General features: G+C 72.5%; 5 protein-coding genes across 5 annotated transcripts; 2 read left to right on the top strand and 3 right to left on the bottom strand.

Annotated features, from left to right (window-relative positions):
* Window positions 1-1,068: 1,068 nt before the first annotated feature.
* On the top strand, window positions 1,069-1,725 carry AURANDRAFT_11603 (hypothetical protein; the record flags this gene model as incomplete). The annotated part of the gene is made up of 1 exon (XM_009039162.1): window positions 1,069-1,725. A coding segment is annotated over one exon (657 nt), but the record flags the coding sequence as incomplete, so codon positions are not given.
* Window positions 1,726-3,770: 2,045 nt separating this feature from the next.
* Window positions 3,771-4,718, bottom strand: AURANDRAFT_26969 (hypothetical protein; the record flags this gene model as incomplete). Its single annotated transcript, XM_009039012.1, has 1 exon — window positions 3,771-4,718. The coding sequence occupies one exon, from the start codon at window positions 4,716-4,718 to the stop codon at window positions 3,771-3,773; it is 948 nt and encodes a 315-aa protein (XP_009037260.1).
* A 1,972-nt stretch (window positions 4,719-6,690) lies between these two features.
* On the top strand, window positions 6,691-7,233 carry AURANDRAFT_6668 (hypothetical protein; the record flags this gene model as incomplete). The annotated part of the gene is made up of 1 exon (XM_009038945.1): window positions 6,691-7,233. A coding segment is annotated over one exon (543 nt), but the record flags the coding sequence as incomplete, so codon positions are not given.
* A 1,008-nt stretch (window positions 7,234-8,241) lies between these two features.
* On the bottom strand, window positions 8,242-8,874 carry AURANDRAFT_26716 (hypothetical protein; the record flags this gene model as incomplete). Its single annotated transcript, XM_009039011.1, has 1 exon — window positions 8,242-8,874. A coding segment is annotated over one exon (633 nt), but the record flags the coding sequence as incomplete, so codon positions are not given.
* Window positions 8,875-10,187: 1,313 nt separating this feature from the next.
* On the bottom strand, window positions 10,188-10,799 carry AURANDRAFT_64451 (hypothetical protein; the record flags this gene model as incomplete). Its single annotated transcript, XM_009039010.1, has 1 exon — window positions 10,188-10,799. The coding sequence occupies one exon, from the start codon at window positions 10,797-10,799 to the stop codon at window positions 10,188-10,190; it is 612 nt and encodes a 203-aa protein (XP_009037258.1).
* Window positions 10,800-13,180: the final 2,381 nt, after the last annotated feature.

Raw genomic sequence — 13,180 nt, 5'->3', positions numbered from 1 at the left:
AGTTAGGCGAGGCCGGGACTGCGCGCGCGCCTTATTTGTGCCGATGGTGGTTGCGCATAGACGGTGGGGACGGAGTCGATGTCGATCGGCTTCGCCCGGAGGCATGATTGGCGCGCCGATGCCGACGCGGTGCGATCATCCGTCGGCGATCTCGCCACCGTCGATGCCAACGTCCGTGGACGCGCCGCGAGGCCTCGGCGTGCGCGGACGACGTAGCGAGGGCCCAGGCGTTGCAGAATCCTGGCCAGGACCAGCGATGTCGCTGCGCTAGAGCGGTCGGCGCCCGACGGGCCCCTGCACGACGGTCCGGCCCCGGGACGGGGGCCGGGGACGGCGGGCACGGGGGTTCCGGCACGGTAAATGCGCTCCGGGCACGCGGCCCGGCACGGGCCCGGCACGCGGCACGGCACTCGGCACGGGCCCCCGGGCACGGGCCGGGCACGGGCCACGCGGCCCGGCACGGGCCCGGCACTCGGCACGGGCCCCGGGCACGGGCCGGGCACGGGCCGGGGAGGCCCGGCACGGGCCCGGCACGGGGCCCCGGGCACGGGCCGGGGACGTGGCCGGGGACCGCGGCACGCATCGTCGCGCAAAGGCCCCTCGCCCGCAAAGCAGCCGCGCTCTGGCCGGGGAGGCCTCCGGGGTGGCGCCGCCGCTCCGAGGTGGTCGATTGAGCTTTGCGCAGTGCGACCTGCGGTGGCCGACTGTCGTTCTCGCACTCGCGCCGCACCGACGCTCGTCCCCATGGCGCGCCTCGCACTCGCCCTGGTCGCCGCGAGCCATGCCTTCACGGCGCCGGCGCGCCGCGTCGTCGCGCCCGCGCGGCGGCGGTCGCCGGCGGCTCTCCGCGCGGCGCCGGCGATGGTCGCCGAGCCCCTGGTGTCGCAGCTCGCGTCGAGCTCCGTGCTCCTTTCCGAGCTCGTCGAGTCGACGCCCGTGGACAAGAGCGGCTGGTTCGGCGCCATCGTTCAGGCCCTGGAGTCGCGCGTCGGCCGGCGCCCTTTTTTTTCGAGCGCGGACCGCGGGCCCCGAGCGACGAACTCCCGTAGGTGCATCACGCTGATCCACGGCGTCGTCGGGAGCTACGGCGTCGCCATCGTGCTCTTCACGCTGCTCCTCAAGGCCGTGACCTTCCCCCTCAACTACCAGCAGATCGAGTCGACGACGAAGATGCAAGCTTTGCAGCCGGCGATCAAGCGCATCCAGGCCAAGTACGCGGCGGACCCGCAGCAGATGAACATCATGATGGCCGAGCTCTACCAGGAGAACGAGCTCAACCCGCTGGCCGGGTGCCTGCCCGCCTTGGTGCAGATTCCCATCTTCATCGCGCTCTACCGGTCGTTGCTGTCCCTGGCCAAGGAGGACCTCCTCGAGGAGTCCTTCCTCTGGATCCCGAACCTCGAGGGCCCCGTCTACGGCGCCCAGAACGCGGACTGGCTCTTCAAGTTCGACCAGTGGAACGGCGCGATTCCGCCGCTGGGCTGGCACGACACGGTCGCGTACCTCGCGCTCCCCTGCCTGCTCGTCGTCGCCCAGAGCGCGTCGACGACGCTCCTCCAGCCGCCGGCGGACCCGAACAACGAGGCGGCGCAGACGTCGAACCAGGTGCTCAAGTACCTGCCGCTCATGGTCGGCTTCTTCAGCCTCAACGTGCCCGCGGGCCTGACCATCTACTGGTTCTGCAACAACATCATCACGACGGCGTCGACGCTCTACATCCGCCAGACGGTCATGGCCGAGCAGCCCGTGACCATGGGCGGCGCGTCGGTCGCCGCCGCGACGGCGGCGGCGCCGAAGAAGCCAAAGAAGAAGAAGAAGGAGGCCGCGTCCTTCGACGACATGGTCGCCGCCGTGCCCAAGCCCAAGGCGGCGCCCGACGTCATGCAGGCCGCGCCCGTCGTCGACGCGGAGATCGTCGACGTCGTCGCCGAGCCCGTCGCCGTCGCCGACGCATCGCCGGAGGGCGAGTCCAAGGCCGCGTCGAAAAAGAAGGCCAAGGCCGCCAAGTCGCGACGGACGAAGAAGTCGCGCAAGTAGGCGCCGGGCCCACGCCGGCGCGCGCCGCGACGCCCGCCCCGCAGGGGCCGGCCGCGCGGCGCCCGCCGAACAAACACACCCCTAAAACACACGGAAACGAGCATGGTCGTGGGAAGGGCGTGATCGGGCTGGGTTTGTGCGTCGAGGCGCGACGTCTCGGCGCGGTCGGGCTCGGGCGCGTCGGGACGCGTACGGAGCCGTGCGCGCGCCAACTTTGTGCTTCGGAGAGCCTGTTCAAGCTCTGCGACGTCGCCTCCGTGCGCGCCGCTGAGCCATGCCTTTAACGGACCTGCCGCGCGGCAGCGACGCGCAAACGGCGCGCAAGACGCCGGCGAACCTGCGCACGCCCGGCGCGCGGTCGTCCGCCGCGGCGCTGCGCGACGGCCAGTCGCTGCTGGCGACCTACCGCGCGTCGCGGCGGCGCGCGCGCGCGGCGGCGACGCCCGTGGGCGACGCGCAGGCGTCGACGCGCCTCTTCGCGGACCCGCGCACGCCGCCGGGCGCCGCGGAGACGCGCGAGCTCGAACGGCTCTGCGCGCTGGCGCAGTCCATCTCTCGCCGGTTGCGCGTCGTCATCGGCCAGACGCCCCAGTCCTCGGCGACGCCCCGGCCGCGGGCGCGCGTCATCTCGCCGCGGTCCGCCGGGAGCGCCGCGCCGTCGGCGGCGCGCGCGGCGGCCGACGCGGACCCCGCGGCGGCCGACGCGGACCCCGCGGCGCCGCCGCCGACGCCGTCGCCGCGCGCGGGCCCGCCGCCGACGCCGTCGCCGGCCGCCGTGCCGCCGACGCCGTCGCCGAGCAACTCCGCCGGCGGCGCCGCCGAGGACGCCTTCGCCGACGCTGCGCGGCCCGCGCCGGCGCGGCCGGCCCGATCGGAGCCCGAGCTCGCGGCCGCGCTGCGAGACATGTCCGCGGGCCTCGTGCGCGCGGCGACGGTGCGCGACGCGACGGTGGCGTCCCTCGAGGCGGAGAACGAGCGCCTGCGGCGCCAGTGCGGCGACCTCGAGCGGCGGCTCCGCGAGCTGTCGATCTCGTTCGACGGGCTCCTGCTCTGCGTCGACCGCGACCCCATATTCCACGCGCGCGAGGTCGACGGCGACGACGGCGCGCCGGCGTCGCCGCGGTCCTCGGCGGGCCCCGCGTTCGTGCCGGCGGCGGCGCCGTTCCAGGCGCGCGAGGTCGAGGACGAGGTCGAGGACGAGGTCGCGTCGCCGCTCTCCGAGGACAGCCGGCGCGTCGCGGCGCGCCTGGCCGAGGAGCGCGCGCTCCGCGCGCGCGAGGTCGAGGACGAGGCCGCCGCGCCGATCTTCCGCGCGCGCGAGGTCGAGGACGAGGTCGCCGCGTCGTCCGACGACGACGCGACGGTCTCGCCGAAGGACGTCGACCGCCTCCTCGGGCGCGAGCGGCCCGAGGAGACGACGCGGTGGGCCGCCGTGCCGGAGACGTACCTGCGGCCGGGCATCTCCATCTCGCCCCTGCCCGTGTGACTAAGGGCCTTATTCGCCGCGCGGCTTCCCGCGTGACTCGGGTTCGACGTGGGCGATCACGCGGCGCCGCGGTCTCCGAGTAAGGTTCGACGTATTATTCACAGACGGCGAGTGGTGGTGCGGCGGGGACGGCGCGCGGTCCTGGGGTTCTTGGGCGGACCGGCGGCGCGCCCCGCGCGGTTTCTGGGCGGGCGAGCGCGCGGAGGCGGCGCGGGATCGTGGGCAAACGGGCCGGGAGAGCCGGCCTTTAGTCGATGGAGATGTCGTTCTCCGCGAGCCAGTCCTCGTTGAAGATCTTCGAGAGGTACTTGACGCCCGAGTCGCAGAGCATCGTCACGATCGTCAGGGGCTCGTCGGACTGCTCCGCGAGGCGCGCGCAGGCCTCGACGTTGAGGCCCGACGACCCGCCGACGCAGAGGCCCGTCGACCGGGCGATCTTCGCGCACATCTTGAGCGCGTCCTTGTCGCCGACCTCGACGAGCGCGTCGACGACGGCGAAGTCCATGGCCCCGGGGATGTTGTTCTTGCCGACGCCCTCCACGAGAAAAGGCTTGGGCGCGCAGAGCGTGCCCGTCTTGAAGTAGTTCTTGAAGACGGAGCCCGTTGGGTCCGCGAGGACGATGGTGACGTCGTCGCCCTTCTTCTCCTTGAGGTACGTGCCGATGCCGCTGATCGTGCCGCCCGTGGACCCCGCGGCCACGAAATGGGTCACCTCGCCGTCGGTCTGCTCGTAGATCTCGGGCCCCGTGGACCGGTAGTGGCCGTTGGGGTTGTCGAGGTTGTTGTACTGGTCCACGGAGAACCAGTCGGGGTTCTCGTCCGCGAGGTCCGTCTCCATCTGCATGTAGCACGCGCCCGGCGGCGAGATGAGCAGGTCGGCGCCGTAGGCGCGGATGGCCGCCTTCTTCTCCTCGGAGCACTTGTCGTTGGTGATGACCACGGCCTTGTAGCCGCGGATCGCGCACATCATCGCCACGGAGCAGCCCGTGTTGCCGGAGGAAGCGGCGACGACGGTCATGCCCGGCCGGAGCTTGCCCTCCTCCTCGGCCTTGTTGAAGATGTTCGCCATGATGCGGTCCTTCATGGAGTAGCCCGGGTTGAAGAACTCGACCTTGCCGAGCACGACCGTGTCCGGGTGCTTGGGCTTGCACACGGACGTGATGTCGACGAGGGGCGTGTTGCCGATGAGGTCCATGGACTGGGCGTACTTGCGCGTGCCGCCGGCGTACTCGCGGCTGACGTGCGCCTGGTGGATGGACCCGGGCTCGTAGGACCGGAGCGGCCGCTTGAGCGTCGAGAACTTTCGCCGGTCGAGGACCGGCGCCGCGTCCTGCTGGAAGCCGAAGGTGGCCCTAGGGGGAACGTGGCCGTGAGTCTTTTGGGGGGGGCGGGGGGGGGGTTCGGGCGCGCGCGGGGCGGGGGCTCGTCGGCGAACGCGCGCGGAAGCGCGAGACGCGTTCGAACGGATCCGGCGCCCGGACGCGGGCGCGCGCCACTTCTTCTCGGCCGCGTCCTTGAAGGGCGCCTCGACGGCCGGGGCGGCGGCCTCGGCGGAGGCCGCGACCTTCCGTCGCACCTCGTCCTCCTCGGCCTCGCTGACCTCCGCGATGGCCTTCTTCGGCGGAAGCGGGCTCTCCGCGGGTGACCTCTGCGTCGACGGCGCCTGGGACACGTCGGCGACGACCTTCCCGGCGCCGAGCGGCTTCCCGGCGGGGCCCGCCGTGCTCGGCACGAGGGCGAGGGCCGCCGTGGCCAGACAACAGGCTAGAATGCGCGGCATCGCTGTCCCGAGGCGCTCACCAGCTCGAGCTGCTCGTGGCCATTGGCCGCAGGTCTCTCTCTCTCCCCATGGCCGGGGGTCCCCTGTCCGCGGAAGGCGCGCGCCGCGATCAGTCCCGGCTCCGCGGCGCGACCGCCGGCGCCACCCACCTCCAAAACAACACGTACGCACCGTCCTTCGCCGTCCGCGTCCGCCGCCGCGACCGCCCCGGGACGTTTGCGGCGTGCTGCCCCGCGAGAACGATCTTTCGTCGCGGAAACTTCGGTGACTGCGCTTCGGCTAACGCCGGCATTGTCCTGGAACGAAGAAGGCAATGCCCAATGCTCGATGGGCTAACTAAGCATAGGCGAACGGAGAAAGTGAGCCGAAGCTGAAAAACAAAGGTCCAGCGGGGCAGCCGACCGAGACTCGGCCTGGACGCGCGTCGCGGGCAGCGCGCGGGGCGCGACACTGTCATGCGCCGCCTCCTGGCCCTCGCCGCCCTCGCCCGCGTCGTCTCCAAGGAGACGCCGCCGAACGGCGCCCCCTGGCGCCACAGCGAGGTCAACGGGCAGAGGACGTTGGAGGTCTACCGGGACGGCTGGGGCGTCGCCCACTACGCCGCCTGGGACAACGACGTCGCGACGCTGGAAGCCGTCGACGGCGCGACGCTCGCCGCGCGCGACGCCCACGGCCAGGCCGCCGTCCACGTCGCGGCCATGGCCGGCCACGTGGCCGCGCTCGAGATGCTCGCGGCCAGGGGCGCCGCGGGCGAGGTCAACGGCCGGGGCGAGACGGCGGTCGCCGTCGCGGCGCAGCTCGGCCGCGCGACGTGGCTGAAACGGGCGGGCGAGCTCGGCGGTACAGAGCTGCTCGACGCGGGCAGCCCGCCGCCCGCGTACCTCGCCGCGCGCCACGGCCACGGAAGAGCCGTCGACGCGCTGGGCCGCGGCGGCGCGGATTTAGGGGCCGTCTTCCGGGGCTGGACGCCCGCCTGCGCGGCGGCGGCCGAGGGCCACGCCGCGGCCATCGCGGCGCTCGCGAGCCACGGGGGGGAACGCGTCGTCGCGACGGCGTTCGAGGCGGGGCGGCACAAGAGAGCGACATGCCCAACTTCAAAGGCTCCGATCTCGGCCGTTTTCCACGCGTTTTGGCTGATTTTTGGACGAGCGATCATCTCTCGGAACGGCCTCGAAGCGTGGATGCTGTTTCCGGAACGCGCGCGCGCGGAACGCTCACGTTGAAGCGACGTTGAATCACTCTTGTGCCGCCCAGGTTCGAGGGCGAGCGGGGCTTCGCGTCGCCCGCGTGGCTCGCGGCGCTGGGAAACCACGCGGCCGTCGTCGAGGAGCTCGCCAAGTTCGTCGATTTGAAGGACGTGGCCCACCCCCAGAACGGCTGGAGCCCGCTCCACGTCGCCGTCGAGAAGGGCCACCTGGAGGTCTTGGAAGCGCTCGCGTCCGCGGGCCAGGACCTGAACCGCCGCACGCACGACTCCTACGCGCCCATCCACCGGGCGGCGTACCTGGGGCGGGCCGACGTCGCGGGCGTCCTCGCCGACTACGGCGCGGACCTGGACGCGTCGACGCGCGACGGCGCGTCCGCGGTCTTCGTCGCCGCGCAGTACGGCCACGCGGGCGTCATCGAGGTGCTGGCCTCCTACGGCGCCGACGTCGACGCGGCGAAGAGGGACGCGGCGACGCCCGCGTCCGTCGCGGCGCAGAACGGCCACGCGGCGTGCGTCGACGTCTTGGCGGACGCGGCCGCGGATCTGGACCGCCCCAAGGACGACTCCTACGCGCCGCTCCACCTCGCGGCCTACTACGGCCACGCCGACGTCGTCGAGGTGCTCGCGAGGCGCGGCGCGGACGTCGACGCGCGGAACCCGGAGGGCTACGCGGCCGCGCACGTCGCCGCGCAGCGGGGCCACGGCGCCGTGCTCCGGGCGTTGAAGGCCGCGGGCGCGGACCTGGGGCGGCGCAACGCCAAGGGTCTGACCCCGGCCTTCATGGCGGCCCAGTACGGCATGGCCGACGCGCTCGTGGAGCTCGCGCGCGCGGGCGCGGACTTGGACGCCGCGGACGATAGCGGGTGGACGCCCGAGATGGTGTCCATCCACCAGGGCCACGTCGACACGCTGGCCATCTTCACGGAGGCGCGGACGAAGAAGCTCGAGAACCGGACGTCGGCGCCCGACGACGTCGGCGAGGAGGACGAGGCCGGGTGCGGCGGGTGGACGTGGAAGACGCGGCTCGGCTGGGTCGCGCTGTCCGTCGCCGCGTCCCTCTCCACGGTGCTCGTCGCCGACGCCGCCGAGGGCAAGCGGCGGCGCGCGCCGCCGGACGACGGCCGAAGCGCCGAGCTCCAGCGGGCGCTCGACGCCGCGAACTCGGAGCTCCGGGAGTTGGGGGTGGAGATCGACGCGGAGCGCATCGCGCGCGACGCCGCGGAGGCGCGCGCCAAGGACGCCGAGGCGTCGCGCGCCGCCGCGGCGGCCGTCGCGAGGACGCGGGAGGCCAAGGCCAAGGAGCGCGAGGCGAAGCTCGCCGGCGATTTGCGGGATTTGAGGAAAAGGCGGGATCGGGACGCGCGCGCGAAGGACGTGGACCAGCTCCTCGGCCTCGACGTGTCGCGGCTCCACGTGTCCGTGCTGACGAAGCTCACGCAGAAAATCCCGGCCCTGCTCCACAAGGTCACGCGCGAGCACCTGCGGCGCGAGATGGCCGCCGCGAACCCCGCGGCGACGTCGCCGCGCGCGCACGCGGAGCCGGACCAGGCGTCGGAGTGCATCGTCTGCCTCGAGGCGTCGCGCGAGGTCGCCTTCGGCTGCGGCCACCTCTGCGTCTGCGACGGCTGCTCCACCGTCGTCGGCGAGTGCCCCATCTGCCGCGCGCCCATCACGGAGCGCCGCCGCATCTTTAGCAGCTAACGGCCCGTTTTTTTTGGCACCCTCGCGTCTTTACGCCGTCGCCTGGACGATGTACATGGGGTCCCGCGCGCCGCGGCCCTTGGCGGAGATGTCGTAGGCCTTCGGCGGCGTGGAGAAGCCCGCGTACTTGAGGTACTGGCCGATGAGCTCGAGGTGCGCCTCGTCGCCCATGGACACCCACATGCCGACGGCCTTGGTCATGAACATGCGGTTCGACTGGGAGAAGATGACCTTGCCGCCCGGCCGGAGCACGCGGCGCACCTCCGCTAAAACGGCCAGGGGCTGCGTCAGGTAGTCCACGGAGACGACGCACGTGACGACGTCGAAGGACCTGTCGGCGAAGGGCAGCGTCGGCTCCTTGTTGAGGTCGCGCTGCACGTAGTCCGTCAGCTGCGTGTTCGCCGCGAGCTCCTTCGCGTTCATGCCCGTGCCGACGACCTTGCCGTACTTGGTGTTGATGGGGTAGTGCGAGACCCAGGAGCTGCAGATGTCCAAGACGTCCGCGCCGGCGGGGATCTCGGCCTTGTAGTAGTTCGTGAGCGCCGCCACGGCGCCCTCGTCGATGTGGTACACGAAGCGCGGCTCGCTCGCGGCGTAGAACGCGGCGTCGTCGCTCTCGTCGAGGCGGCGGAAGTCGCGGGGCTTCCACGGCGGCGCATCGGGCCTACCAAGCACGACGGTGACGATGTTTCATTGGTTTCCCACCCCAAATCTCTCGAGAATCGTCGCGGCCGCAGGACGCCGCCGCGGGCCAGTCGGCGCGGATCGCGTCGCCGAAGACGCGCTCCGTGATGTCCCGGCGGTTGCTGAGGTCGAGGCCCGTGAGCTCGCCCGTGAGCCGCGTCGCCGTCGTCGTCGACGTCGTGCCGTCGACGTTGACCACGGCGATCTTCTGCTCGACGCTGCGCGCCAGGGCCTGGGCCGACGCCGCGGGCGCGCGCGCGAGCGCCAGCGCCGCGGTGCTCAGGAGCGCGGTGCGCCGCGTCGGCGCCGCGACGGAGCGGGTCGCCAGCTTCATCGCCGACGCGCACGCTGCGAGTGCGAGTGCGATTGCTGCGCTGGCCCTCATAGCCTCTTCTTGAGAGAGCTGTGCAACTACACTTCACCTTAGGCGCTCGGGTCGTACACCGCGCTGGTCATTGCCCTCGGCGACCGCCCTCACACCTTCTTCGAGAGTCGAACGTTCGTGCAAGTTACGCAGCACGCTGCTATATTATTGAACGGCAACGGTGCCAACGTTATTTTCGCGACCCTCGACACCCATCCTCACTCTCTTGCTTACTTCGATCAAGATGGCCATGCGTCGATGAGCGACGTCCACTTGAACCCGGGCGCGTACCACAACGGATCTTCTGCGGGTGCCGCCTTTGCAGCGGCCTTGATGGGGAATGGTGGCCTGCTCCCGACCTCCGTTCCCATCATCATCGTTCCACTCGGCCTCCAAGCGAACCATGCGGCTCCGAACGTCGCAAACCAACTTCACTCCGCGCTTGGGAATGACGTTATCATTGCGCCGAGCATCGGCCATACCACCTCCATGAGCTACGTTGCTGGATCGACGATTGCGATCATGGCTGGTTCCTTCGCTCACTCCATTGCTGTCGGACACGGCGTCCCCGGGCCCATCGCTGCTGCGGCCTCGGCCGCCGCCGAGGCGGGCCTCCATGGCACCACCCCCATCACCCTCAGGGCCGCCGGCGGCGGAACCTCGCGACGCTTCGCCAGGACGACCTGCTGGCCATCTGCTGCCGCATCCCCTACGCGAGCCACGACGCCCTGCGCTGCGTCTGCCGGCGGCTCCGGGACATCGGCGGCGGCGCCGTCTACCGGCGCGAGCGCGCGGACAGCGGCTGCGAGGGGCTGGCGGGACAGAGCCGCCCTAGGATTTCCTTCCCTTCCTTGACTTACGGAGGAGCTCCCCTACCCATGGGCACCAACGGCCCGCCTTCGTCGAACCTGGCCGCACCGCCGCTCCCTCATCGTCGCGTCGGGCCCGGCGGCTGCTTGACCCTCGCGGGGCTGCACTTGAGCGCGCTCTTCTTCGCCGCGGACGACGCGGACAGCGCCTCGTCGAAGCAGGCGCCCGCCGCGGGCCCGCGGCGCGGCGGCGACGCGTTGATGGGCTCGGGGAACGCCGGCGCCGCCCGCGGCGCCGCGCGCGGCGCCGCCGCGGCGGGCTTGGGCCGCGGCGGCCACGGCTCGGACCGCTGCGGGCTGCCGTAGTAGGTCGTCTTCACGGGCGGGAACATCTTCGTCGACGTCGTCAGCGAGAGCTGCGCGTTGAGCATGGACTGGTTGACGGGATCCACGAAGACCACGGCCTCGTCGTCGCCGCCGCCGGGCGTCGCGGGCATCTTGAGGCCCGGGTTTTGGGCCGAGATCCAGTCGCAGACGAGCCGGTCGTCGTAGCCGTCGTCGCGCGCCGCGGCCGGGGCCCTCCGCCGCCGCTCCTTGCGCCGCGCCGCCGCCGCCGGCGCGTGCTGCGGGGCCGCCGCCGTGACGGCGTGGCGGTGCTCGGCGAACTCGTCGAGGTCCGGGTCCTCGACGAAGGACACGTTGTCCCAGTCCGCGGGGCGCTGGGAATACATCTCGGCGCTCGTTCTCTTGTCGCTGCTCGGCGTGCCCTCGGTGGCAGGCTTCTCTGTCTCGGGCAGCCTCTAATGCCTCATAATAGCGTTGTGGAGGGGCAACGAACGGTCCTTGACGTTCTCGTTGACGTTTGAGCATGGGCTGCCCATAAAACCACCATGGGCGCCGCGTCCTCGCTCGCGAACGCTGCCGTCGAGCAGCTCTCGGGCGAGGAGCTCGTCGCGGCGCGGGCGCAGGTCCAGGACCACGTCGGCCGCCTGGAAGCGGACAATGCGGCCCTCAAGGCGCGCGTCGCCCTGCTCGAGGGCGACGCGGCCGCCGCGCGCGCCCGGCAGGCGTGCGCCGCGACGGACGCCGCCCCGCGGGCCGTGACGCCGGAGGACCGCGAGCAGCTGCCGCCCGGGCTCGAGGGCCTCGCGCCGTGGTCCGCGGCCGTCGAGGAGCCCGACGCGCTCGAGGCCCTCGCCGCGGCGCTCGCGGCGCACCCGGAGGACGAGCGCTGCGCCGCGGCGCTCGAGGCCCGCGCCCTGGCCGCGGCGCGCGCCGTGACCGGCGAGTTCGAGCGGCGCGCGGCGGCGGACGGCGTCGTCGCGCGCTGCGACGCGGCCGTCGAATCGGGCGACGGCGACTTCCGCGACGTCTACGGCGTCATGTGGGACCGCGTCGCGCGGCGCTCCGACGACCTCGCGGCCTACGTCGCCGCGGCGGCGCCCTGCGCGGCCCTGGACGGCGCCGGCGCGGCCCAGCGCGCGGCGGGCGTCGCGGAGCTCGTGAGCGGCGCCGCGCGGACGAAGGAGCGCTTCGACGCCCACTTCCGCGCGCTCGGCGACGTCGCGGGCGTGGCCTGCGACCCGCCGGCGGCCCTGAAGAAGGTCGCGCGCATCGTCGAGAAGGTCGTCGCCCTCGGGTCGCCCGCGCGCGTCTTCGACGTGCTCCGCTGTGCCGAAATCAACCACCGTCTAGCTCGGTCAAACCGAAGTCGATTCGGCTGATTTTTGGACGGATCGATTGCTCTCTGTCGAGTTCTCGAAGCAAAGCAGGAAAAACTGCATCAAAACCGTCGCATACGCTCACATTGGAGTCGGGTTGAAGATTTGATTTCCACACAGGTGCTCCGCTGCCTCGTCGTCGTCGACGACATGGCGCTCGCGGCGGCCGCGCTCGGCCGCGTCGTCGGCGACGCCGCGCTCGACGTCGTGCGCGTCAAGGAGCGCTTCGTCGCGCGCCCGGCGGCCGGCGGCTGGCGCGACGCGCTCGTCAACGCGCGCTTCGCGGACGACGACGTCGTCTTCGAGGTCCAGATCGTGCACCGCGAGCTGCTCGTCGCGCGGCGCGGGTTGCCGGGCCACGCGATCTACAACAAGGTGCGCACGGCGCGCGAGACCCTCGAGAAGATGGGCCTCTCCCGCGACGACCGGCCGCGGCGCGTCCGCGAGCTCCGGACCGGGGCCGGCGCCACGGCGGCGCGGCTGCGCGCGCTCGGCGTGTCGCTCGACGACCTCGTCGCGGCGCGGTGCTTCGACGCGTCCGAGCTCCGAGCGGGCGGCGCGTCGGCGCAGGAGCTGCGGGACCGCGGCGTGCCCCTCGCGGACATCCTGCGAGCGGGCTACGCCCCCGAGGAGCTCAGGGTCGCGGACGCGGCGGACCCCGGCGCGCTCCTCGACGCGGGCTACGCCTGGGACGACGTCGCGGAGGCCTTCGACCTCAAGCGGCCGGACAAGCTCGCGCTGTTGCACCTCATGCACGCGCTGAAAACGGTCGCGTTCCTGAAGGAGAAGCGCTGGGGGTCCCAGCGGCCGCTCGGCGAGTGGTACGGCGTCGAGACGGACGACCGGGGCCGCGTCGACGGGTTGGGCCTGTCGAACTTCAACTTTCCCGAGGGCGCGACGCTCCCGGCGTCCATCGGCAAGCTCGACGGCCTCGCGAGTTTGGCGTTGAGCGGGGGCGAGTCGCTCGCCGGCCCGCTGCCCCGGGAGCTCGCGGACCTCGACAAGTTGGAGCACTTAAACGTGTCCGGGACGAACCTCGTTCTACCGACGCCGCCGGGCTGCCCGCCGCGGCCGACGGTGCGGCGGGCGGGCTTCGACGCGAAGCGCGAGGGCCGCAAGAAGGTCGAGCAGCTCCTCGACGCGCTCCACCACGTCGCCCTCGGCGCCGCGACGTTCGAGCAGCCCAAGGGCGACCTGGGCCTGCGCTGGTGCGGCACCATGGTCATGTCCGCCGCGGGCCACGCGAAGAAGCTCGGCGTCCGCGCGGGCTTCCACGCGGTCGCCGTCGACGGCGCGGCGCTCGCGGACGCGGACGCGAAGGCGGCCGTCGCCCGGGCCGTCGCCGCCGGCGGGCCCGTGGTCGTCGACTTCGTCGGGCGGCCGCCCTGGGC

Source organism: Aureococcus anophagefferens (genome assembly GCF_000186865.1).
Source record: "Aureococcus anophagefferens unplaced genomic scaffold AURANscaffold_10, whole genome shotgun sequence".
Lineage (NCBI taxonomy): Eukaryota > Pelagophyceae > Pelagomonadales > Pelagomonadaceae > Aureococcus > Aureococcus anophagefferens.
Note: the sequence above shows the minus strand (reverse complement) of the source record. Positions and strands in the feature narration are given on the sequence as shown.